Genomic DNA, 24588 nt, shown 5'->3' on the forward strand with positions numbered 1-24588 from the left:
TCTCACTGGATCCATGCATCTGCAGATGACAGAATCCAACTTGGCTCATTATGCGGTCAATATGATGGCCTCTGGCATTCAAATCCGCCCCCCATACACCATAATTCTCATTCCACGCGATTATCAGAATGACTCTGTAGCCATATATCCCTTCCTTTCTCGTCCCAAATTCAAATAAGTCGATTGATAGAACAAAGATTACTTTCTAGATCTTGAATGGCCTTACCCCTTGCATGACCACCCCCAAGCCCATCTTTCGTCTCTTCTAGGTACCGCAATGGAAAAAGCTCTCCGCACTCAACCCGACCTTCTCAGCGGCGCACCAGAGAAACTGGTCGTTGCGCTTCAGGGACTGGAGGAACTGTTAGCTGTGGACAAGTTCCTGCTGAGGAAGATCACGGATCACTTAGTCAATGAATTAATAACAGGTTTGGAACCTTGCAGATCAGCCTGGAAACGATTTTAGGAAGCATGGTAAAGGACGTCGTCATTCGTCGATGTCCATACTGACCAAGTCCTCAAGGCCTAAGCGCACAAGGAGGCGATATCGTTAGTGAGCCTGCTGGATTTGAATATCTTGGTTTCGTGCTCTGAAGGGACCCTAACTGATCGAGATCGTGCCACAGCCAATGAACGTAACTTGGGTCATGGGCTATCCAACTGGCAAGGAGCATGGGAAGTTTTTGATCCTGGACATCGGAGGCACCAACCTGCGCGTAAGTCAGGCGGAGCTTTTCGGTAGCGATTGCGATATGGAGTCCATCCAGGAGCAGTACAGTATACCCCAGTCGATCAAGCAAGGTACAGCCGACGATCTGTGGGATTTCGTGGCGGACTGTGTGCAGAAGTTTCTCCAGTCACGGCTCAGAATAGATCTCAGATCGAAAGTCTTGCCGCTTGCCTTTACATTCTCCTACCCCGTCATTCAGTCCTCTATAAAATTCGGAGTCCTTCAGCGCTGGACGAAAGATTTCTGCGTATCTGGAGTCGAAGGTCATGATGTCGTATTTCAGTTAGAGGCTGCGTTCGAACGGAAGGTGTGTCCCCTCGTTATTCCTAGCAGGTTGCAAAGGCTAGAAAATGTCGTGTTCTCTTATCGCTCATTTGGCTAGCAAATTCCCGTCCGAGTCGTAGCTTTGGTCAACGATACGGTCGGGACGCTCTTCGCCGCGGCGTATGGAGACCGAGAGGCCAAGATCGGCAGTATAGCAAGCTCCGGTTGCAACGCTGCGTACATGGAAGAGGTTGGTGCAATTCCAAAAATCCAAGGCTGCGGGCTACCAAGCGATGCTCTCATCGCGATCAACACCGAGTACGGTGCCTTCGATAATTCACGCCGCATACTGCCGCGCACACGATTCGACGATGAAATCGACCGGACATCCGCGCATCCAGGCCAGCAGCTGTACGAGAAAATGGTCTCCGGGCCTTACTTGGGGGAGTTGCTCCGACTGGTGATGTTGGAACTGCACGAAGCCAAACTTCTCTTTGTAGGTCAGGATGTTTCGTGCTTGCGCCAGCCAAATGCCATGGACACCTCCCTCTTCCCAACCCTAGAGGACACTACCGAGTGCATGGAAAACGCCCGTAGGTGCCTGTGGGAGAAGATGGGCCTTGATCCAGCTCCGCACGAACGCAAGACCTGTCGGTACCTGGCCGAACTGGTTGGAACGCGTGCTGCCCGTCTCTATTCATGCGGGATTGCAGCGATCTGCAAGAAACGGGACATCGAACGCTGCCATGTCGGCGTTGATGGCTCAATTTTTGGTCATTACCAGAATTACCGCAAGCGAGCGGCACAGGCCCTCCGTGATATTTTTGCATGGCCTGATGACCTTGAGGATCCGATTGTGTTTGGATTCTACAAAGACGGGTCTGGAGTTGGCGCCGCGTTGATCGCTGCGTTGGCTGTCGAGAGATCGGATGGGTCTCTCCTTAGCAGGACAGAATAGACTTTAACTCTTAACGCAGAATCATCTCCCATTTTCTATTGCAGTTTGCGATAATTCGAACCTCGGTCAGTCTGTAGCAGGTGAGCAGCTATCTACGTAAAGCAAAGCAAGCCGTAAGGCCTTAGGCCACTAGCGTAGCCTGCAACACTAAAATGTTTCCCCACAGCGATGACCAGTTAGCGCTGTCCCTTGCCGATTACCTCCAGCCTGCTGAAGCCTGGACTCGTCAATAATGCACAAAGCTCAAGCATCATCACAGTAGTCTAGATATCCTCAAGTAGTCCAATTGATACCGTTCCAAGGACAGTATTCGCAGCGACGCGATGACCCACGATGCGTTTTCGAAGTCAACTGACTAATATTGTCACCTTCACCAGTAAGTCTCCCCCATCACCAATCATCAGCATTCCCACTAATCACCCACCAACAGAGTTGACAGCTTCCCTCTCATCCTTGGGGAAAGTCTGCTGGATGCGCCTGGAAGATGGCATCGTCCGCTTCACTATCATCCCCGACCAAGGCACGCAAGTGTGGGCCCAGTTACCAGTCGTACGCACCCCCGTCCCACGCCTCAAATAAGAACCCCAAGCTAACAAACACCACCAGGACGCCATCTTTGACGAACCAACCTACACCCTCCAATCCAACTCAGGAGTCATCAACCTCGAAGTCCCAATCGGCGCGCTCCATCGCGCCCTCCGCTCCGCAACGGGCGCCACCTCCGCCCAACTTCGTCTCACAAAGAAAGGCAACATCCCTCTCCTCGCACTAACCGTCCTCTCCTCCTCCTGGACAACAGGCTCAAACGCGCTCGGAATCACCAACGCCCGCACTGAGGTCGGTTCCCCGGGAGCAACAGCAGCAGCAGCTCCTGGCGTGACCGGGCCCCGCGAACGCGAAACGGTAATCACGCAAGAAATCCCCGTCAAGGTTCTGCACGAGACCGCCGTCGAGGGCCTGCACGAGCCGCGCTGCCGGGATCCAGACGTGCACATCATTCTCCCGAGCCTAGCGCACCTGAAAAGCATCTCCGAGCGCTTCTCGAAGTTAGCGGGGGACGCAAGACCCGCGGCCAGCAGCGGGATTGTCTCCTCGACGCTGACGTCCCCCAAGCTCGAGTTATCGGCGAATATGCATGGGTCGCTGAAGCTGGCGATTGCGACAGATGCACTGCGCATCTCAAGTGTGTGGAGTGATCTCGTGAACCCGCCCCTGGACCCGGCGCAGATGTCGCAGAGTGAGATCGAGCAGTTGCCGAGTGAGAGGATGCGGGCCTTGGGAAGTGATGATGAGGCAGGGTGGGCTAAGGTGCGGATCGATTCCAGGGATTGGAGTCGGGTGTTGAGTATTGGGCGGCTGAGCCTCAAGGTGGTTGCCTGTGAGTTGTCCTGTGTTGGTTTATATGCTTGCGACGGTACATTTGTGCTAATACGTCTACTGTCCAGGTTTTATCCACGAGACAGCCCTGATTTTGTATGTTTACTTACCGGGAAGTTGGAATGGGGAGGATTCGTGCTTGACAGTAAGTTCCCAGTCGCTATATTTTAGCCATGTCATTATTAAAATTTCCCTTGCTAGTATTACATCAACTCCTATGCAGCCTGATCTATCAGGAAAACCCGCCTGAGTCTTGAAGACCTTGGGCAAGGTGCGAGCGCCAAAGCTGCCTTAATGAGACATGATACATAGAATGCTGGTTATTAGAGTAATAGCGGACAAATTAAAATCGTATATCATACAAAACGTAAGCCAATCTGTCGCAAGACCTCAAAGAAAGCCTTGGTGATTGCAAGAATTCGGCTTGGATCTAACGACCCAAAATGATCATCTCCAAACTCCCATAGGAAGTCGTGCAGCGCAACTGTGCGCAGACGTATATGCAAACATGCAAGAAGGAGAAATTTTGCAAAGCGCCGCCAAAAGAGGCCGCTATTCTTCAAGCCGAACCCGGCATGCAAGCTTCTAAGCAAACTCATCATCAATGGTTCTATGACCGGACCGAGTATATGCATTTCACATTGTGCAAGAAGTGAAAACAAAAATAAGTTGGGAAGTAAGAATAGGTCGAGTATCATGACAAGACCTCTGAGTGTGATACCGGTAGTCTCAGCCCATCAAGGCTCTCACTTCGCCATAACGTCGACATAGCGACCTTTCTTCTTCCCCCTAGCTGCAGGGCCTTTGCGCGCCTGCGGTGCTCCGAGTAAGTCGTCTATTGAGCTGGCATTGCTCAATGACGTCGCTGGCCTAGGTGGGGCCCCGGCTGAACTGCCTGGAGGAGTCGGCAAGACTGCGCCCGTTGACACTGATCGTGGGATAGCAGGAGGTGGAGCTCCAAGCGAGGGGGGAGCTGGGCTAGCAGACACGGATGGAGGTGCGCCTGCAGAAGAGGATGGCCGGCTTCCCGAGCCCCCTGCCTGCGGAGGCGTCGCCATAGCAGGTGGTGGCCCACCACTGCCGCTCATTGATCTACTAGGAGGTGCCGAGCCCTTCGGTGGGGGTGGCGTCCCACGTGTTGGAGCAGCACTCCCAGGATCCTTCTTGTTAACCCACTTCTTCAGTTCGGTGTCATAGTAGAATGAATTCTCCTCCCCAAGTTTGGCACGGATTGGCCCACCGCCGCTATTGTCGTCTTTTTTGCCTCCAAACCACCCAGTGAACCATCCCTTCTTCTCTGTTGCGGGCAGGGGTTTCTTGGCTACACGGATCAATTAGCCACAGCAGAGATCGACAGTTATATTGGAACTTACCATCTGCTTCGGCCGCTTTGCGGAAGGCCTCGTCAGCCTCGCGGTCCCTGCGTGCCCTCTCTGCTTTCTGAATTGCGGCTGCACGCGCTGCAAGATCCTCGTCATCGTCCTCGTCCATGAATGATTTCTTCTTTGGCTTGTCCTCTTCAGTAGACTCATCCTTAACATCGTCCGCTGCAGGCTCTGTATTCGACTCAACAGACAGAGGTTCATAGCCCCCCGTGCTGGCTGAAGGCATATATCCGCCCTGGTCCGGTTGAGACGTCGTAGACGCACCTTGAGTATCGAGAGGTTGACCAAATGGTCCCAGTGCATACATAGGAGGCCGGTGAGACGGAGCACTGTCGGAGACCTGAGACTGTGCGGATAAAGGCCCTTGTTGAGCTCCAGGTGCCGAATCCTCTGCAACAGGTGCCAAAGGCATGTAGGATGATTGTGGAGGCGTGGACTGGTAGCCAGCAACCGGTGGAGAGCCATAAATCGGCATTCCGTGATACATGTTCGTGTCAACCGGTGTTGAAGGCTCCTGAGATCCTCGTCGCTGTCCTAGTGAGTACCCGAATGATGCAGACCTCTGAGAGTCCATAGATGATCTACCGCGAAGTTGCTCGGGTGAAGCGCTTGGCGCGTAATGGCTCACTGGTTGGTAGCGAGAGGGGCCAGCGCCTGGCAACGGCTGAGCCGCCGCCAGAGGATAGGATCCATAGATGTCGGATACTGACGGTGAGCGACTAATGGTGGGAGTTCCGGAGACTCTGGCAAACGGTCCAATCTCTTCGGCCTTCCCAGAGCCAGTGGAAGCTGCATCGCTATCATCCCCAGCAACAAAGCTGTTGAACTTCGCCCACATTGAGCCCGATACCTTCTCCATACTGGGCCTCGAAATCCAGGACGACGCACCATCGCTGGTCGTTTCCCTGAGGCGCGCTGATAGTTCATCCACACCAAAAAACAGGTACTGATTGTGATATCCGGACGGCTTTGTGGTTGCCTTTAGAGCCGCTGCGATGGCGTCACAGTAATGTTGAGCTTCGGACTTGCGACCACGATCCGCAAGCGACCATGCGTGAATTAGCTTGAACGCCAGCAGATGCGGGAGTGTGGCCACCGAGGAGCCCGCAAGCACAGATGTCGCAAATTCATACGCCTCGGTGAGCAGAATAGAATCGTCATCGAACAAAGCAGCGGAAGAAGCTAAGCGTTGATGATCTACTCCGAGAAGCACGATATTTGCTAGCGGGTCATCGACCCCGCCGAACACAGCGGCGCGAGAGAGTATGAAACAAATATGAGCGGCCTCCGTGCGGTTATAAGAGAGAAGCAGCCGACCGAGAGCCACCAACGCTCGTTGATCGTCAGGGCTACGGTTGCTCAGTACCAGTCCCAAAGTTTCCCGCCAGCTGTCAAGGCCATCAAGGGAATTCTTGGCGGGATTATGTCCGTCAACCTTGCTGATCATTTGCAAGCCGGCTCTGGCCGAAGGGGGAACTAGCTCATCAATGCTTTCCTCGATATTTCCGGCAAGGATCTCGTAGAACGCCGCTAGAGACTCGGTGCGGCTCGTCGCTGATCTCACTTCTCGCCTCACGAACTCCTGGACAACCTGTTGCCAGACAGATCTATCCATCGTCGAGGCTATTATCATAGCATGACCCCAGAGACGTTTGTCTACTGCAGCCCAGACTGCTTTCTCTCTTTCTCCGAGTACAAGAGTGTCACGGAGCGAATCTACCGACCGAGGATCGACAGCATCCGGTTGAGATGGCGCGTTCAAGGGTTGAAAGGTTGCAGAAGGTGTAAAGCCATCTCCAAGCGATTGATTCAGCGCAGAATCCTGCAGGTTGGGAAATAGTAGGTTACGCAAAGTCTTCTGGGCTTCAACGGAGCCTTCCAGAACACCATCATTCTCGACCAAAACTCGGATGACTTTCCATAAGAGGGTCTTCTCCTCGCGGCGTTTAGAAGCATCGGGTGAAAGACAATCAAAATCGGGGATATCGGCGTTTTCGAAGGCTGCGATTTTGCTAGAAAGCCAAGCAACCAGGTCTTTTTTCTTCGACTTGCCCTTCAGAGGACCCGGATGTTGCACAATACTCTCAGCAGCGGGAAGCCAGTCATTCAGCTGGCTGACACGGACCTCACCAGGACAAGATTTGATCATCGGGGCGGCCTGGCCAGCCGAGTATCGCGGGATATGCTTGGGGAAGCATTTTATCACAGCGCCACCAAACCCGAACTTGAAAATTGGTGCACCCTTCCACCGTTCCAAGGAGTCAAGTTGTTGTCCATCAGTTGGAGGGATAAACTCAAGCACTTGAGAACGTGCACGACTGTGGGTGGAAACTGGTGCTGGGGCATAAGGATTAACCGTTCGCGTTGGAGACGTCGAACCATGCACCGAAGCAGGCCGTTGGAAAGGGTCGAGCGATGGAACGGACAATCCGGGACTGAGGGTTTGACTGGGAGACTGTGTCTGGGAGCGACGAGGAGGGACAAACGGGGTTTCCTCAGTGGATGAAGGATTCAGGACTTCAGTCATTCCCGCGATAGGTGGACCGGTAGATATGGGAGCCGCGCGCTTGGCAAATTCATTGGTATATGCGGAAGGAGCATATGGATTTTTGGGTGGCGATTGCGGTCGTGTAGATACCGGAGGCATATTTTCGAGGACGTCCGCGCTGCTATTATCTTCTGAGGCAACCGGCTGTTCTGACGCATGCGAATGGTTCAAAGGAGGGGGGCTAGCTGTTGGTTGCAGTTGAGGCCTCTCTTCACTTTGGCCTTGATCTTGATAATGTATCTTCTCATGGTAAGCCAGAGGGCTCGATGTGCGTGGCTGGAATTGTAAAGCAGCTCCCTGCCCTGAGATACTTGTCGGTTGTGAGGCGTAGCGATTGCGAGGAGGAGCCGCTGCTGCTGCATTCGTAGATTGAGGTGGAGCTGGAGAGTATCTGGGCGAAGGAGGGGGCTTAACACCAGCCTGCAAACCGGGAGGCCTTGGCGAGTATCTCGACGCAGTGCTTGGAACGGCCGGCGCACTTGGTACATTGGGCGCTAATAGATTCGAGTATGGGTCCAATCTTTCCGGCTGCTGCAATTGGGGCGGATTTGGGGGTCCGATATTGGACTGGGGAGCTGCTGGAACATGCGAATATGGATTCGCTGGACGGGGCGCCGACTGCGGTATTGACGGCGCAGATACAGGGGCATTAGGTGTATAGCTCCCAGAACTCGCAGGCCTCGACTTGGGCCTAGGAGGCGGCAGTGGAAGTTCTTCGAAGAAATTCTTCTGAGGTGCTGCTGGGGCTGCCGATGAGGTTCCAAGCGGTGCAGGAGGGACTGTTGACGCCTTCAAGGGAGGTGCAGGTATGCTACTACTCCGCGGAAGCGGCTGCGGTACGGTGCCGGGCTGTGCAACAACTGCTTTGGTGTGGGCAACGGCCCGGCGAGGCCGCGCAAGATCCTCCGGAAGGTCATAAGGTGACTTGTAGCCTTCCTTCGAACGTTCTGCGAAACTCTCTGCTCTAGTCGTAACAAGGTTCGGCGGAGCCTGTGCTGAGAAGTAATTTGACATCGAAGCATCGGTGGGCTGAGGCGCAGTAGTTTGCGCAGGAATACCTGAGAGCAGATCTGATGTAGAGGGCTGGTGCGGGGTGTAGGAGACTGGTTGCACTTTGGGCCGAGCAGAGTTCTCAGGTGTACCGAATGGACTCTGAAGTATTGCCGTAAACCCAGTGCCGTTCATATGATCCATATTAGCAGCCTCTGGCGGTCCCTGCGCATTCGTCATATCATCTTCCAAGAGCAAGTCATCATCGTCGTCGAGTTCCGCCTGCCACCGGGCAGCCAGATCATCTTCGGCGGGCACAGTTTCGTCAGCATCATCTGAAAGTTCCGCCTGCCATCGTGCGGCAAGTTCTTCTTCTGAGGGAGCCTTTTTGATTTCACTGTCTGCTGTGGGCACTGCCAAACTGTTGTTGAACTCTACGGCGGTTGGCGATGATTCACTGAACGGAGAATCCGGACCGGCATTAAGAGAATTCATGACTTGACTGGTGCTCTTGCGCGTGATGTGGGAAGGTCCTTGGGCTGAAGTTGACTTCTGAATCTCACTAAAGAATCCGCTCTCGTCATCTTCATCGCCTGCGAAAACATCGTCGAGTTGGCCCTCCCCCTTTTGAGCCTGATTATTTTGTGTTTCCGCACCGTGATCTAGTAGCGGAATTCCCTCTTCGAAACGAGACTCTGTTTCTGGCGGACTATATATCGGCTTTGTTTGCGTTTTGAGCTGGGTAAAGAAGTCATCCTCATTATCTCGTTCATTATCCCCGAGGCTGTCCCAGAAGCCTGAACGCGTATCACTAGCCCCTCCGTTGACTGCTGCGCCATTTTCCTCGCTCTCAGCTTCTTCCATCCAGGCAGTGTCACGGCCCTCAGAGAAAAACTGTGCATCATTCTGACTTGCCAAGCCAGAAGATTTTTCCGGCACCTCATAGTGTGGTTCTTCTGCAACATGCTGTTCCAGTCGAAGTCCACTTGTCATGGCAACATTGCCGTTCTCCGTAGGCACGTTCTCTGTGCCATCTTCGACTGCCCGGGGCTCATCAGTCTGCACAGAAATCGACTCGTCACGGCTGGGTTCTTCGGGCTCCTCAATGTCCGGTTCCGAGCTGTCATCAGCTGCCGGCGTTTTCGAGTCGACCACATCGGGCGCGCCTTGGTCACGGGTATCAGCAGAGATAAAGGCTTTGGACTTAACAGGATCGTTCTCTTCGGTAATTTCTTCGGCAGACGGAGAGACATGGGTGCCAATGTCTGTGGTTTCTGACACTTCTTCGGAATCCAGCGCCAACCTAGCCAGACTGGTCGCAACGGAATCGTTATCTTCAGGTCGAAACGCTGGATTCCACGCGAGTACTCCTTCTGTCTGCGCCATGTTTGCAAGAAAAGACTTCGCCGAAAGGCGGTACGGTTGATGTAAATCAGGAAGCTGACACGTTTCTAGACAACTCCGGGACCCTGAGAGTCAACCAGAGCGATGCACAATGGTAAAGAGAATCCAAGAAACACGGGAAATTAAACATGTAAAAAGGAAGAAGCAATCCTGTAGAAAGAAGGAAAAATTACAATACAGAACCCGGTTGTGGATTCATGACTGGATATCCATGATTTTTAGAGAGATATGAAGTATTGAGAATCGGCACCCGAACAGACACCCGATAGATAGCACGGAGTACGGAGTAGTGATGCTTTCTCCGTTTTTGGTTGCCCCGTCTGGGTCTGTCCGTCACCCGGAGCGGACTGACTTTAATCCGTCTCAAAAAGAACACCTAACATGTCGTGTCACGTGATTGTCCCGGATTGTCTATACTTTGACACCACATAGTTGTGGAGTATGATCAACAGTCATCAGTTGCATATACATCAATTGTGAGCACGATACAGACTAGTCTACTCTCATTTGCTTTCTCTTTACAGGGGATTAATTTCCAGATATCATTATCTGAGGACACTCAGCCGCTGCGATTTGATCTTGAAAAAAGCAGATCAGCACCACAGCTTCTCTGCCTATGACATCGCTGTTTCATAAACGATAAAATGCGCCACAGCTGCGTGGCAGAGCCTGAGGCCCGCACCAATCATGTGATCGGCCCTTGCTCCACCTCTCATGAATTAGTTACCACTACTTAGGCTCCAAGGATAGTATTATTATCGCGATGATAGAATAACTCCCTTTCTTTTACTCCTTGGTTATTCTTAGGTGCATATAGGATGGTGTCATTTGTCCCCATTTCCTGGAAATCGGCTTCTTCCTTCCTGGCGCGCTGTTGAACCCCATCTACTTTCTTCACAGCGACAAGTACAATAACAATGCGGCCCTGAAATGCCACTTACAGTGAGATAGGTATCCTGGCCTAAATAGAACTTTGGGAGGAAGATCCGGGATCGCCGCTTCGCACGGAAAGCACAGTAAATATCCCTCCGCATCATACCTACAATGCCTTCATCATCCGAGTACCTTCATCCTCACGACCGCGCCAGCATTGCGGGTGACTCCGGATCCGATGATGACCTCGACTTGGAGGAGCTGGACCCGACCACGGCAACCATTCATCAATCTCCTCGGCTATCAAAAGATGAAATAACGCGACAAAGAGGCTATGGTTCAGGAATTGCTTTGAGGAATCTGCGGATTGGCGGTGGAAATCGAGGGTGGAAGCGTAGTGCTTCCGGCGTACGGAACAGGGATTCGGAAGAGGATACACACGGATTACTGGAAGATCGAGAGGGAGAGGCTCTGCGGAGCTCGCACGCGAGCTCACGAAATTACACTGATGATGATGCTCCGCTGCTGGACAGTCCGCTGAGCTCAGCCCGCTCGTTTGCGGGTGATGGCTCAATTCGACGAAGGGGTTCTCGGTCACGGTTTTTCGGCTTCAAAGCAGCCAACATCTTCTCCGGTCCATCGAGCTGGTCTCGCAGGAACGATGAAAGTAATGCAACCAAGCCTCCTCGGGAAGTGTTCGTTGGGCAAGCGCAGAGGTCGAAGTACCCAGCAAACATCGTTTCCAATGCGAAATATACCCCTTGGAGCTTTCTACCACGTACCCTGTACAATGAGTTTTCTTTCTTCTTCAACATATATTTTCTGCTTGTGGCTCTTTCGCAAATCATTCCCGTGCTTCGCATCGGGTACATGTCGTCCTACATCGCGCCTCTGGCTTTCGTTGTCTCGATATCCTTGGGAAAAGAAGCCTTGGATGATATTGGCCGGCGAAGACGAGATGCCGAAGCCAACTCCGAAGAGTTCTCAGTGTTGTCCTTTGACAAGCCCGTGGGCAGAAGGGCGTTCGCGACGCCTGCAACTAATGATTCGGAGGTCGACGAAGTATTCGAGATCACTAAAAAGTCTAGGGATCTGAAAGTCGGTGACGTTCTCAAGGTTCGCAAAAACCAGCGCCTTCCCGCGGATGTGGTGATTTTGAAGACTATCTCCAATGACTCCGTCACCGCGCTTCGAAGCTCTTCAGTGGAGATTGCCACGGATCTTATGCGACCCGACCAAGAATCAGTTCAACCGTCCGAGGTTGACCCTAGTTCAAGTGCCGCAGCGCATGAAAATGATACTTCTTCTACTAGTGACACATTCATTCGTACTGACCAGCTGGACGGTGAAACTGACTGGAAACTACGTTTGCCTTCGGTCCTATCTCAGTCCCTGCGACTCCGGGATTTCACTAAACTCAAGGTCACCGCCAGCGCACCGGACAAGCGAGTCAATGAGTTTCTTGGCACTATTGAACTTGGCTCGCAGTCAGGTTTCTACGATCCCCACGTCGACAAAGCGCAGACTAGCGGCGGAGCGAGCAGCGAGGATCGGCAAGCCAATTCTGCCCCCCTCACAATCGATAACACGGCATGGGCAAATACGGTCCTGGCATCCAATACAATAACGTATGCCGTCATTATCTACACTGGCTCGCAAACACGAGCAGCTCTCTCTACATCGCCATCTCGTTCAAAAGTAGGTCTTCTGGAATATGAGATCAATAACTTGACCAAGATATTATGTGCCTTGACCCTCACTCTGTCAATCATCCTGGTAGCTCTCGAGGGTTTTGAACCAAACAACGACAAAAAGTGGTACGTCGCAATCATGATTTACCTTATCCTATTCTCAACAATCATTCCCATGAGCTTGCGAGTCAACTTGGACATGGCGAAATCTGTGTATAGCAGATTCATTCAACGAGACAAAGATATCCCTGGGACCGTTGTTAGAACAAGTACGATACCCGAGGATCTTGGTAGAATCGAGTATCTCCTTTCTGATAAGACTGGTACCCTAACTCAAAACGGTAAGTACTCATACATCTGAACGGTTGAATTGCGTGACTGACAGTCTTAGAAATGGAGCTGAAAAAGATCCATGTCGGAACGGTTTCTTATGCAAACGACGCTATGGAGGAAGTGGCGTCGTTTGTTCGACAAGCCTTCGCTGGCAATACCTTGACCACACCTTCAGCTGCATTCGGAGCCCAAGCAGGACTTGGGGCAGCTCCTCGTACAAGGCGAGAGATTGGGTCGCGCGTTCGTGATATCGTCCTGGCGCTGGCTCTATGTCATAATGTCACTCCCACGACCGACGAAGAAGACGGTATGAAAGTCACGAATTATCAAGCATCATCGCCCGATGAGATTGCCATTGTCAAGTACACCGAGGAAGTCGGTCTGAAGTTGTCATACCGTGACCGGCAATCCATTGTCCTTGAAACGACCGACACAGGCAGTGTTGTCGTTCGTGTTCGCATCCTTGAGATTTTCCCTTTCACCTCGGACAGCAAGCGGATGGGTATCATTGTACAATTCGAGACAGCCAACTCGATCCTAGAGTCTTCGAGCGAAGATACCGAAATCTGGTTCTATCAGAAAGGCGCAGATACTGTTATGTCCAGCATCGTCGCAGCGAACGACTGGCTCGACGAGGAAACTGCGAATATGGCTCGGGAGGGGCTGCGTACCCTTGTGATTGGTAGGAAACGGCTATCCTTGCAGCAGTTCCAGGAGTTCTCTGCAAAGTACAAACAAGCCTCGCTTGCATTGCAAGGACGCGACGTCGGGATGGCCAAGGTCGTGAGCGAGCATCTTGAGCGTGACCTGGAGCTTCTTGGCGTGACTGGTGTGGAAGACCGCCTGCAAAGAGATGTAAAGCCATCCCTAGAGCTTCTTCGCAACGCTGGGGTCAAAATTTGGATGTTGACTGGGGACAAAGTTGAGACAGCTCGTTGTGTCGCCATCTCCGCCAAGTTGGTTGCTCGAGGCCAATATATCCACACCGTCGCTAAAGTGAAGGACCCGTCTGCCGCCCAAGAGGCATTGGACTTCTTACGGAATAAAACCGATTGCTGTCTGCTCATCGATGGCGAGTCTCTGTCGCTGATGCTTGGTCAGTTCCGGTCAGCATTCATATCCGTGGCCGTGCTACTACCGGCTGTGGTTGCATGTCGATGCTCTCCGACTCAGAAAGCTGAAGTCGCGGAGTTGATTCGTCAATACACTAAGAAACGAGTTTGCTGTATCGGTGACGGCGGCAATGATGTCTCCATGATTCAAGCAGCTGATGTTGGAATTGGCATTGTGGGCAAGGAGGGGCGTCAGGCCTCATTAGCTGCCGACTTTAGCATCACGCACTTCCACCACCTTACAAAGCTTCTCGTTTGGCACGGCCGCAATTCATACAAAAGATCCGCCAAATTGGCGCAATTCATCATGCATCGTGGTCTCATTATTAGCGCTTGCCAGACCATGTACAGCATTGCCAGCCATTTTGACCCCAAGGGTCTGTTCATCAATTGGCTGATGGTTGGCTACGCGACGGTCTACACCAATGCCCCGGTCTTCTCACTCGTTTTCGACCGCGACGTTGACGAGCACCTGGCCAACCTCTATCCGGAACTGTACAAAGAACTCAAGTCCGGTCGCAGTCTCAGCTATCGCTCGTTCTTCGGCTGGGTGCTTGTGTCAGTTTATCAGGGTTCCGTAATCCAGGGGCTCTCGCAGATCTTGTTGAATACCATCTCAGGGCCGCGGTTGATCAGCGTCTCGTTCACGGCCCTCGTCATTAACGAGCTGCTGATGGTCGCTATCGCCATCACCACCTGGCACCCCGTAATGATCTTCTGCCTTATCGGTACAGCTCTGGTCTATGCCGCCAGCGTCCCCTTTCTGGGTGACTACTTCGACCTCGCATACGTCATCACCGTCGACTGGGTTTGGCGTGTGGTCGCCGTCTGCGCCGTCTCTGTCATCCCTGTCTGGGCAGCTAAACTGATCCAACGGTCCTGGAAACCACCTAGTTATCGTAAAGTTCGAGGTTAACCGCTATCACTGATATCCCTTGTCGCTACATCTTGCCTTGGTCGTTTATCGACTTAGCCAGATAGAGGAGTTGCGGTTTTCTGAATGTCATATAATCTCTGTACTATCGTCATTAGCATTCATCGAGCATTGATCCTATACCGTTTCCGTTCAGTTTGTCTTTGCTGGTATATAAATTGCTTAGAATTTCATTTACGTGCGACATGAAACTGACCAGGCCCAACAGGGCCATTCTAAGAACATTGGATTCGGTGATACACATATATATATACCTGGATATGAGGGACAGGATGGGAGCAGCATACTGCTGATATTCCCGCCAAATCACACTAGAACCGCTTCCGAAATATACCAGATAATATATTGTGAGTTTGGATAAGTATTAAAGTAAAAGTGCAGGCCCATTTGGATGAAAAAATAAATATAAAAATAAAAATAAAAATAAAAATCGAAAGATATTGCGGACACCTCTGGGTCGACCAGACAGGCCAACCCACAGGCTTAGCAGGCCTGCGGCCAAAAAGTGTCCAATGGTGCTTGACATAAAAAGTCAAATATATCTAGATGCAACAAAGTGCTACTTGCAGCGCAGCAGACAAAGCAACCTCGGCGACACGAGCAACTACCGCCTGAACATACTCTGTAGTTGAGGATCATGGATATTTATGATCTTTTTTGAGATACTTAATCGTGAAGGTAGCATCATAGCAAAGAAACGCTGTGGAAAGGGAAAGAAATAACGCCAATCCGTCCCAAGCCCAACCCAGCCGGAGATTCTCCTCAACCAGTACGAATATGAGCCCAACACAAGCCAACAAGGGATGCAAAGATGAGGACTAAATAAGCTCGCTACGAGATCTCACTTTGAGCTGGACGGATGTGGCTGTTTCCACAGGATTTCCTTGCTCAGAAGCTGCCTCAATTCGGGCGAAATAACCTTGGACTCGGCATTATCTCCGGCAGCACTACTACTCGCCGGACCGGCATTGACGCCGCTACTGTATCCGACGCTTTGTGGTCGTTGCGGCAACTTGCCCTTGTTCAAAGCAGATTCCTGCGTGGGTTTTCGTTGATGGGTTGATGGAGTGGGGAAGTTATTCTTCTTGTCTATTGCTTCAACTGTGCGTTCGAAGCGACGGAAAAGGGATTCTGCGCGGGTGAGGATGGGGATGAGCTCCATGGTGTTTGAGAGCTCGTTGACTTTCAGGTTGATTAATTGGGTGGTCGTAGTGAGTTGGGGTAGAGGTAATGTACTTACCGTATTTAAGAACTTCATCAAAATGTTTGAGGTGGTCCATAATTACGTCGCGGTGTTTTTCTAGGATTGCTAACGCGACGAAGAGGTGGAAGCTGCTGGAGAAATAGTCGGTCCACAATGTCTCCCAGAGACGTAGGACGTCTACCCATTCGAACTCGCGTTTGTACCAGACAAGGAGCATCCGGAAAAAAAAGAAGAAGTTCGTGCTGTCGGCGGATTGGAGATGGAGGTATAGCTGGGGGTCCATAAGTTGTACCAGGTGATCTAGGGTGAGTAGCTGGGCGCGCATGCCAGACTGATCGCGAAGGAAATTCCGTTCCTGGCCTATGTAAGCAGTGTTGATTTGGGACGGATATGTGTGGGATTTACCATTCTGTCCATGAATCCAACAAAGGCCCAAAATGCGACTGCATCGTCTTGCATGACTGCGTAAATTGGTGCTAAGAGGTCACTCATTCCCTGGACATAGCCCAGGTCAGGATTGTATTCGTTGTATGTGAGAAGCATGTCCTTCATCTGCTCTAGGTGTACGTTCGTCCCTACATCCGCAAAGGGAGAGTCTGGATCGGGATGAGGGATATCTTCTCCTGCAAAGAGAGGTATCGTGCGATCTGTACGATGCACGTCTTTTTCTGAACCGATATGTTAGTAGCTGAATTCAGGAATGCCCCCCAAGTGAAGCAAGCATACCTATTCGGTTTTTCTGCTCTTTCCACCACTCGTACTGCTCGGTAGTGGTAGACCCCTCAACCATTCTCTCCCACCAAGCACCCTTCAGCCGGATGTATTCATCCCGCTTGGAATTCATCAGAGCCTGACGCTCGTCGCGGCTGCTGTCCCAAGGGTACACTCCGAGAAGGAAAAGCCATGCTTCCTTTCTGACCCCATCATTTGGGTCTAGTCCTCCATGGAAAATCCTCTCCTTCACTTCGTCCTCAGTAAGGTTGAGCCTTCCCGTGGTGGTATCAAAGAAGCCCTCCCATTCCTGCATAGTGACAGTTCTGCGTCGTTCTTGAATGGCCATTGTTCCAGTTTCAAGCTCCAAAATTTCAAAATCACCCACCGAGCTATTTTCCATTTCCAGAACGTCCCGTGCAGTCCATATGCGCTGAGACCTTTCTCGCTCGCTCTGCTCAGCAATGCTCATGGCCCATCGAGCCAAGTAGAGCCGGGCGCTATCAAACTCATCCTGCAAGGTTTGGATCTCGGGAGTCTTCATCAGGCGACGAACTTGCGGAGGAATCATGGTGTTGTCGGCAAGTTCGTTCGCTGTTCGCCTTGTGAACGTGGTAATCTTGCTGAGCTGCTCAAGGACCTTCCACCTAGTTTCCTTGAGTGCTTTCACAAAGGGATCCATTCCGGCATCTCGTTCTACACTGCCACCGGGTTGATGTGGGCCAGCAGCTGGATCTTGCCCTTGCTTCGTTACCGATCCGTCATAGCTGCTCAGTGGCCGCGCGAAGGATATGCGGTCCTCTTCGGACGGATTGATAAGATAGACACTGTTGTCGACAGAAGAGCGCTGCACCTCAACGTATTTCCGGAGCCACCGCAGAACCTCGTCACCGCCCCAGAATAGGCCACCATTTTCACCAAACGGGTCAAAGCTTTCCCTTGTCCTTCGTTTCTTCTGCAGTATCGTTGATTCGCACTCACTATCGTGAAAGAACAGCGCCGGGAAACTATCACCGGCGCGGGTATTGATCACTAGGCTACCAAACCACCAACCCAAGCTAGGAGGTCGCACTAGCAGCGAATAAATTTCGGACAGCGGGACGGCGAACGCATATAGACCTATCGGATCTTTATATGTGGTTGTAGTCGGGAGCGGTGGCACCAGATATCGTTGCTTCGGTGGTGAAGAGTTATCAGACAGGTCGACTTTGACATAGGTACTGTAGGCGTCGCCGAGGGAGGATTCGGGGACCCAGGCGAGGAGGTAGGAAGAGAGGTCGGCGGTGGTCTTAGCGATATTTGTTGATGCGGCATTGTTGCTCACAGTAGGAGCTGGCTTTTGTTGGAGCAGAGCGATAAAGCCAGGTATGTTGTCCTTGGAGGAGGGAGTCGGATGGACGTATACCTATGATACTCAGCACGACATCGGAACGTCAGCTCTGGCCCAATATGCAGTAACTTTTCAGATTTTCCAGAACCAACCTTGCTCTTGGAATATAAAAGCTTCACCCCTCTCCCTGATGTGGAGGAGATACTATTGTATTCATCCTCCTCGGCGTCGCTGACATCGTAGAAGGACGCCGTCGGTGACGGCGGCGAGGGAGGAGGAGTGAATCTGGTGCCGGAGCCTGCCATTCTTGATGGCGAATTTGAAGCTTGATGAGATATATTTCAGAGAATGGTGCTCATCATGCGAAAGACTGCGACTGAATTTGTTCTTTTTCTTTGAGTGAAGCTGATAAAACCAAAAGCAAATGACTGATCGCGGAGAATGAGATCACGACATAATCGTGGGGCACCTGATTGATCGACTGTCCCACTTTAGAAGGTCTTCGTTGGACTTCAAAGATAATGGATTCCACCAAACATAAGAGAAATGGTTTAATACTGAATCCTCGTCACTTTTTTTTATCCTTTAGAGTAGCTTTCTTGAGTATCTGATGACTGCAAATAGGTTGTGAAGAGGTACTTTTCTGCGAGCACCCTCCATCGCCACAAAGTCCACAGCAGGCAGCAGCAAAACATTCGACCTTGAAGAGATCATCATTGTATATAGTCAACATCAGCCCGACTACAGAGAAAGGAAGAACTGGGTTGCCTCGAGAATACTCTATTTGGAAGGGGTCTCTCCTTTTTATTCCTGAAAGAGGTGTCAGTCCATACTGTACATCTTTGTCTACAGCCCTTCCTGAGTCCTCTACCATTATACCCTTCACTGAATAGGTAGTAACGTGTTCCATTTTGCTTTATGCATCCTCTGCTGCCTATGCTTTGGCCATCCTTTACAAGGGGGGATGTCTTGTATCAAATGATGTTACGTACCTTACTATGATTCGCCTGCATGAAACCCTCTGGTCCTATCAGCAGGACAGGGCACCCTCCCTATGCATATGCTTCATTGATCATTTGCTCACGGCGAAGTAAATTACCTAAGATTCTGTATGATATAGCAAGCGGCTTTAAGGGATCTTATAACCTCTTCAGGAAACATATACCTATCCAATTGGACATCTTCCTTTCTTCTGCTACAACAGTACAGTGAATTGGCTGCGATGTCCAGAGATAAGGTACTTAAAGGATGGGAGAAACACCAGATGGCCGGATTTATTTGCTAAATGTTCAAAAATGCCAGAGTTAGCACGTACTCTTCCGGCTTCGTGGTACCGCAGCCAGCCGCTCTATCAGCTCGAGCGCAGGGCAATTTTCAACAAGGTATATAACTTTGCCTGTGTGTGAATGGCGCAAAAATGTCTTATAATCGGATAGTCGTGGTACCTACTCGGACCTGTGACAAGGTTCTTGACCATAGGAGAAAAAGTCGAGTATGAAATCGCCCAGCAGTCGGTACTCGCTTTTCGATGCTCTGGAGACGCGACTTTCCCTGGTCCAGATGAGATCCAGGTGCTCAGTGTGAGGACAGTAAGCTCTGCTCAGGATCCCGGTACCATATTATGGATACTCATCATTTGTTTAGGGCAAAAAGCTTCGCTCTCATGTCACACCTACTGGTCTTGTCTTTACTACATTGTCGGACGAAGCTCCAAACTTTGACGAGTACTTTCCGGGTCTCGAAGCATTGCTAGAAAGGGTGGATTTCACCAAGCTGCCATACAGGCGCAGCATCAAATATGAAGGGCGCTTCAATTGGAAGACGATGTGAGGAAGATTTTCCCTTTGACTACCAAAATCTCTCTGACGGAGAGCAAATAGGGTCGATGGTTATCAGGAATGTCTGCATTGTCAATACACACATCCCTCGTTCTCCATATATTATCCCCCTACATTCTATACTGTCAAGAATCACCAGAACTTCTCGCAACATATCGCTGATCCAAAGAAACCAGACGACGGATTGTTCTTGTATTTCTTTCCCAACTGCACTCTCAACGTCTATGGCGGAGGCATGTCTTCATTCCGTGTCTGTCCGACTGAAGATCCGAGCCTGACAAGGATGGAATTTGACTATTACCACAAAGAGTCCGGGCATAAATTTGAGGAGTATTACAGATTCGTTCGACAGGTTGCGATGGAGGACTATGAACTTTGCGAGAAAGCGCAAAGTAATCTGGAAAAGGGCGTATATAGCGAAGGTATTCTGAATCCAGAGCAGGAGAACGGTGTTTCGTGTGAGTCTAAGATTGACAGCCGCTAAGCTTGATGTGAGAACCTGTTTTAATGCGTCACAGTTTATCAAGACAAAGTCTTTGAGCTTGTGTGCCAGCAGCACGCCGCGGAAAGCGGCAAGGTATGATCTCGCCGCACCCAGAGTGAAGGAATCAGAGATAAATGCCGAGCAAGTCGGAGCGTCCGCATAGTAGACACGGCTGTTACATTTGCATGTTTGGTCATAAGTATCCGTTAGCATTAGTCTAGATGCATACATGCCTTGATCGCGTATTCAAATTCGCCTTCACCTTTTAACGCAGACTAATAGTCATTTGGCAATCTCCTCAACTGCAACGCTCGCATGAGACAACTGTACACCGGAAAAGCTCACCGAATTTGGAAAGATATGCAACATTCCTGATGTATGGGATTGACTCATAGGTGTACGACGAGTCTAGTCTCTTCATGCGAGCCCATCGGGCAACTAACAGGATTAATCTCCCTGAGGGTCATTATCAAGTTGCAGTCCTATAAATGCCTGGGTGGCTCCCGGACGCTGCGGGGTTGACCACATGAGAAAACAGTTGAGAGGATAGCTATGGAGGCTCTGATTTCCCCTACGCCAATACTTGTAGCACTGTTGACTGCCATCGTCTTTATATGTCGAGCCTGGCCCCGTGGAACATACCCTAAGACGCTCTTCATAGACCAATCTGAGCCATCCCCTCAAGTCTCAAGAGTCGAAGACACACAAGCTGTCTGTAAGGAATCGGATTTTCCTGAAAACTGGCTGAATAGCAATGATATCTTCCAACTCGAACGGCGCGCGGTGTTCAGCAAGGTAAGCCCGAACAAACATGCTCCGGGCTCGAATTTCAGGACTCTTAACACGTGAGGATCACAGTCATGGCTGTATCTTTCTCACCGCAGCCAGTTCACAAAACTTGGCGATTATCGATCCTTCGAAGTGGCCGGCTTCCCCATCTTCCTCATCCTAGGCAAAGATGGTGTGATCAGAGCTTTCCACAATGTCTGTCGCCATAGAGCGTACACGGTCGCGAATAAAGAGCGCGGAAGTTCTACTGTTCTCGGATGTCGCTACCATGGCTGGAGCTACAACACCAAAGGCGAACTTATTAAAGCCCCTCATTTTGACAATGTACCTGGTTTCGACAGATCACAGAACAGTCTGTTTGCTATTCATGTTCAGCAGAGCACCGACGGCTTCATCTTTGTGAACCTCGAAGCCAATGCGCCACGTGAGCTGCTAGAGATCAATTGTCTGGCCGACTTCGTGGAACGTAATGGGGCTATAGCTCAGTCACGCTGGATTGGGGGTAAGGCTATCGAAGGAGTATTCAATTGGAAAATGGCTGGTAAGTTCTGCAGTCTTGCCTTCTTTGGCCTCGATGAGCTCTGATGATTTGCCGCACAAGTCGTATCTGAGAAGCAGTTCGGTACAACTGCAATTTTGCCCGAACTTGCGCGACTTGTGCGGTCATCTCTTTTAGCAAGAATCAAGCATCATTTGGACGGGAAGTCTGCAGGAGACTCTGATATTCTGCTATTTCCCAATGTCTCGTTTCATACCATTAAGGATACCAGATATTGGTACTCTCTAAGCTTCCATCCGGCGTCTGAGCGAAAGACGCTGATCCGATACGATCTGTACCGCTTCCAGAGCACGGATGGCGATGCCAATTCTCAGTTGATTTCAGATAAGCTCATTGAGATGATAACGGGACAAGTTACCGAATTGGGGAGCCAATATCATTTACAAGCCAGGGGAGCTGAGGCTGGCTCCCAGGGAGGTGTGATCGAAACGACCACAGAAGATAGGGGTTTTCGTTCTCTCTTGGGAACGTCAAGTTCGTCTCTACCTGGCTCTCAGTATCCATCTTTGGAGAACCTTAACGTGCTAACGTCGAATAGATTTGCAAAAGATGATTCTCGAGCAGCTGAAAAAGCATACTAAGCTCGAAAAGCTGCAAGGGATGGAAGTGCATCCTGCGATGAGGCAGCCGCGAATGACGCCAAAGTCCCAGCAGGCCGACCAACGTAAGTTGATACCCTCTTGTTGTTCGCGAATTCAGAGCTGGATGATTCAGAAGTAGCTTCACTGACTTATCTCAGTGTGCCGAGAGCTCGAATGTAGCGGCGAAACATTCACAAGTTTGGCCTGGTAGCCGTCATTCGCATTGAAGCGATCAGTCGCGTAGTAGACCCAAATTTTTAAATGGCTTAGGACTGGGAGCTCTCTGGACAAGCGCTGATTAGCGAGGCGGCAACCCTTTCTTCTTATTATTATTATGCAATACTTCACCAATGCGGAATCAAGGCACTTCCCTAGTAGATCCATAGCTTGGGAGCATCTCTTTTTCTGTTCTTTATTGATTTGTGATGGGAACAGAAGATGTAGTATTGGCAGTGAAAGGCGAGCCACCAATCAACACCCTGAATTGACACATTCTTTCACTGCTCTGACTTTTGATTCTACTACGACGTGTCAACTTTCCCTTTTCCGCATATCCATTTCTCCACTATTTCGGGTTCTTGGGACCTATCTGGAGCTCTGATCTACCCTGCCAACTCCACCCTCCTGATTGTGCAAAAGATCAAAATCCAAGTACCTCTCTAGATTTAACATTAATATAAATGCTTTAAAGACGTCCTCGTAACCTCGTGTCCCTTTTCCGATCGTTTCCATTGAAGTGTCCGTAAGTTCAGACACTTGATCACTCATCCGGTCCATCGGCTAAATAGGTAAACACGAGTTCTTTATCTGAACTTCTAAAGTATTTTTAGCTCACCAGCCCAGAACAATACGTGTCTTGCCCGTAGCTATCACTATCGCAGACAGAGTCAATCCACGCAACACGAGCTTCCGAAGTAGTCTGCAGTAAGTACGCCGAAGATTTTCCCCTGGTTCGTATCTCGCACAAAAAGACTAAATTAGACAAAGTGCTGATCTATGCAAAAATAGAGCCAAGCATCCTATTTGACTTTCTCTTCCGAGTCCACTACTCTATCTACGAGGTGAACTCGTATTCGCCCGGTCGCTTGAGCTTTCGTCTATCTCGCGCGTTGCCAGATATGTCTCTACCCCCGATTGCAACGGCAACCTTGCAGGCTGCGCTCGTAAATGCGGGTTCGAATGTCCTTGCCCAGGGAATCAAAGCGTGGAGAGATCAGGTACGTGGGTTTGATCTCATGTTGTCTTAACCATCCTAGCGAGCAATCAGCCATGGACAATTCCATTAACATGAAATGGAATGATGACGGTTCTGACGAGCGATGGCGATGATTCGCACAAGGTAGACACCATTCGAACTCGACCTCCAGGCCTTGTTCCAGTTCACGACGTGTGCGTTTGTACTCTCGCCGCTGACGTACGTCTGGCTTGAGAGCCTGGAGTCGAGGTTTCCGGGCTCTAGTGAGAATACGTCAGTCAACAAGTCTACTGCTGAGAAGAATGGCTCGAAGCACGGGAAGCAGAAGTTAAACGTGAAGAATACCGTAGTAAAAGTCGTGATTGATCAGACTGTCGGCGCGGCGATCAACACCGTGGCCTTCGTTATGACTATGGGACTTTTACGGGGACAGGATTTTGAGGTCATCAAGGCACAGATTCAGAATGTAAGTCCCCTGTTATTACTCCCTTCTGGTGGAATTCCTTTTTCTTTGCAACCTAGCGAGGGTATTAGCCAGGTCTGATGCGCCGACAGGACTTTTGGCCCATCATGCTTGCTGGCTTCAAGCTCTGGCCTTTTGTCTCGATTCTCAACTTCACGGTTGTACCCGCAGATAAGCGATTGCTTGTTGGTAGTTTGTTTGGCGTCATCTGGGCAGTTTACCTGAGTCTGATGTCTGGGTGATATTGGCCCCAGATAAGGCAGTTCCATGATTGCAATTGTTGGCCCCCATGCTCTGGTTGTAGAAAAGAATAGACTGAGAGAATTGTTGGGTTGGTTTTGCTTGGTTAGACATTCAAGACGTAAGATGATTTGATTAAGGCTTAATCTTACGCAGATCAATGATGAAATATGGCCGCGGATGATCAGGAAGGATAGTTGGTACTATTTGTTGTGGATTTCTATCCAACTTCAGCCCCCAACGGCCCCATTATATGTTTATCTCCAATAGGCATACTATAGCTGATGCACATCATCGAACAAGGGCCAGAGGCGAATCTCTATATCCGCCTTCAGCAAAACCGCTGACCTCAGACGGGAACTCACGTCCTGCACTCTGTCACGATCACCCCAGCAATTGAGCTTGACTCGAACGTATGTGAGACACATAGTTCAGATTTACTTCCCGAAAACGCCTTACTGTCGACGGTAAAGTTATTTTATCCAGGCAATCGCCAACAATAAGTTGGCCCCTTGGAGTTCCATCGGCGATTGTAGAGTGTTGGGGGCAGGTATGGTTTGAGTCGTTAGTCGATATAGGTTGTACGCAGTGACAT

At 50.6% G+C, this 24588-nt stretch overlaps 7 protein-coding genes across 7 annotated transcripts; 5 read left to right on the plus strand and 2 right to left on the minus strand.

The window, feature by feature from the left end:
• Nucleotides 1-277: 277 nt before the first annotated feature.
• On the plus strand, nt 278-1952 carry hxkB (putative hexokinase; the record flags this gene model as incomplete). Its single annotated transcript, XM_043289944.1, has 4 exons — nt 278-428; nt 524-549; nt 627-1037; nt 1113-1952. The coding sequence occupies 4 exons, from the start codon at nt 278-280 to the stop codon at nt 1950-1952; spliced, it is 1428 nt and encodes a 475-aa protein (XP_043145879.1).
• A 333-nt stretch (nt 1953-2285) lies between these two features.
• Aud_005009 (checkpoint protein HUS1 family protein) lies at nt 2286-3985 on the plus strand (the record flags this gene model as incomplete). The annotated part of the gene is made up of 5 exons (XM_043289945.1): nt 2286-2328; nt 2383-2501; nt 2559-3330; nt 3398-3474; nt 3797-3985. 5 exons carry the CDS (start codon nt 2286-2288, stop codon nt 3983-3985), a joined length of 1200 nt encoding a protein of 399 aa, XP_043145880.1.
• Nucleotides 3986-4075: 90 nt separating this feature from the next.
• On the minus strand, nt 4076-9638 carry sec16 (COPII coat assembly protein SEC16; the record flags this gene model as incomplete). The annotated part of the gene is made up of 2 exons (XM_043289946.1): nt 4076-4650; nt 4703-9638. 2 exons carry the CDS (start codon nt 9636-9638, stop codon nt 4076-4078), a joined length of 5511 nt encoding a protein of 1836 aa, XP_043145881.1.
• Nucleotides 9639-10700: 1062 nt separating this feature from the next.
• Nucleotides 10701-14581, plus strand: Aud_005011 (aminophospholipid-translocating P4-type ATPase NEO1; the record flags this gene model as incomplete). Its single annotated transcript, XM_043289947.1, has 2 exons — nt 10701-12561; nt 12612-14581. 2 exons carry the CDS (start codon nt 10701-10703, stop codon nt 14579-14581), a joined length of 3831 nt encoding a protein of 1276 aa, XP_043145882.1.
• An 859-nt stretch (nt 14582-15440) lies between these two features.
• On the minus strand, nt 15441-18149 carry Aud_005012 (GTPase-activating protein GYP7; the record flags this gene model as incomplete). The annotated part of the gene is made up of 5 exons (XM_043289948.1): nt 15441-15781; nt 15840-16158; nt 16209-16471; nt 16530-17919; nt 17997-18149. The coding sequence occupies 5 exons, from the start codon at nt 18147-18149 to the stop codon at nt 15441-15443; spliced, it is 2466 nt and encodes an 821-aa protein (XP_043145883.1).
• A 2877-nt stretch (nt 18150-21026) lies between these two features.
• Nucleotides 21027-22306, plus strand: Aud_005013 (putative iron-sulfur cluster-binding protein; the record flags this gene model as incomplete). Its single annotated transcript, XM_043289949.1, has 5 exons — nt 21027-21032; nt 21055-21496; nt 21557-21988; nt 22053-22178; nt 22254-22306. 5 exons carry the CDS (start codon nt 21027-21029, stop codon nt 22304-22306), a joined length of 1059 nt encoding a protein of 352 aa, XP_043145884.1.
• Nucleotides 22307-23213: 907 nt separating this feature from the next.
• Aud_005014 (uncharacterized protein) lies at nt 23214-23824 on the plus strand (the record flags this gene model as incomplete). The annotated part of the gene is made up of 3 exons (XM_043289950.1): nt 23214-23312; nt 23439-23756; nt 23813-23824. 3 exons carry the CDS (start codon nt 23214-23216, stop codon nt 23822-23824), a joined length of 429 nt encoding a protein of 142 aa, XP_043145885.1.
• Nucleotides 23825-24588: the final 764 nt, after the last annotated feature.

Source organism: Aspergillus udagawae (assembly GCF_001078395.1).
Source record: "Aspergillus udagawae IFM 46973 DNA, scaffold_3, whole genome shotgun sequence".
NCBI lineage: Eukaryota > Fungi > Ascomycota > Eurotiomycetes > Eurotiales > Aspergillaceae > Aspergillus > Aspergillus udagawae.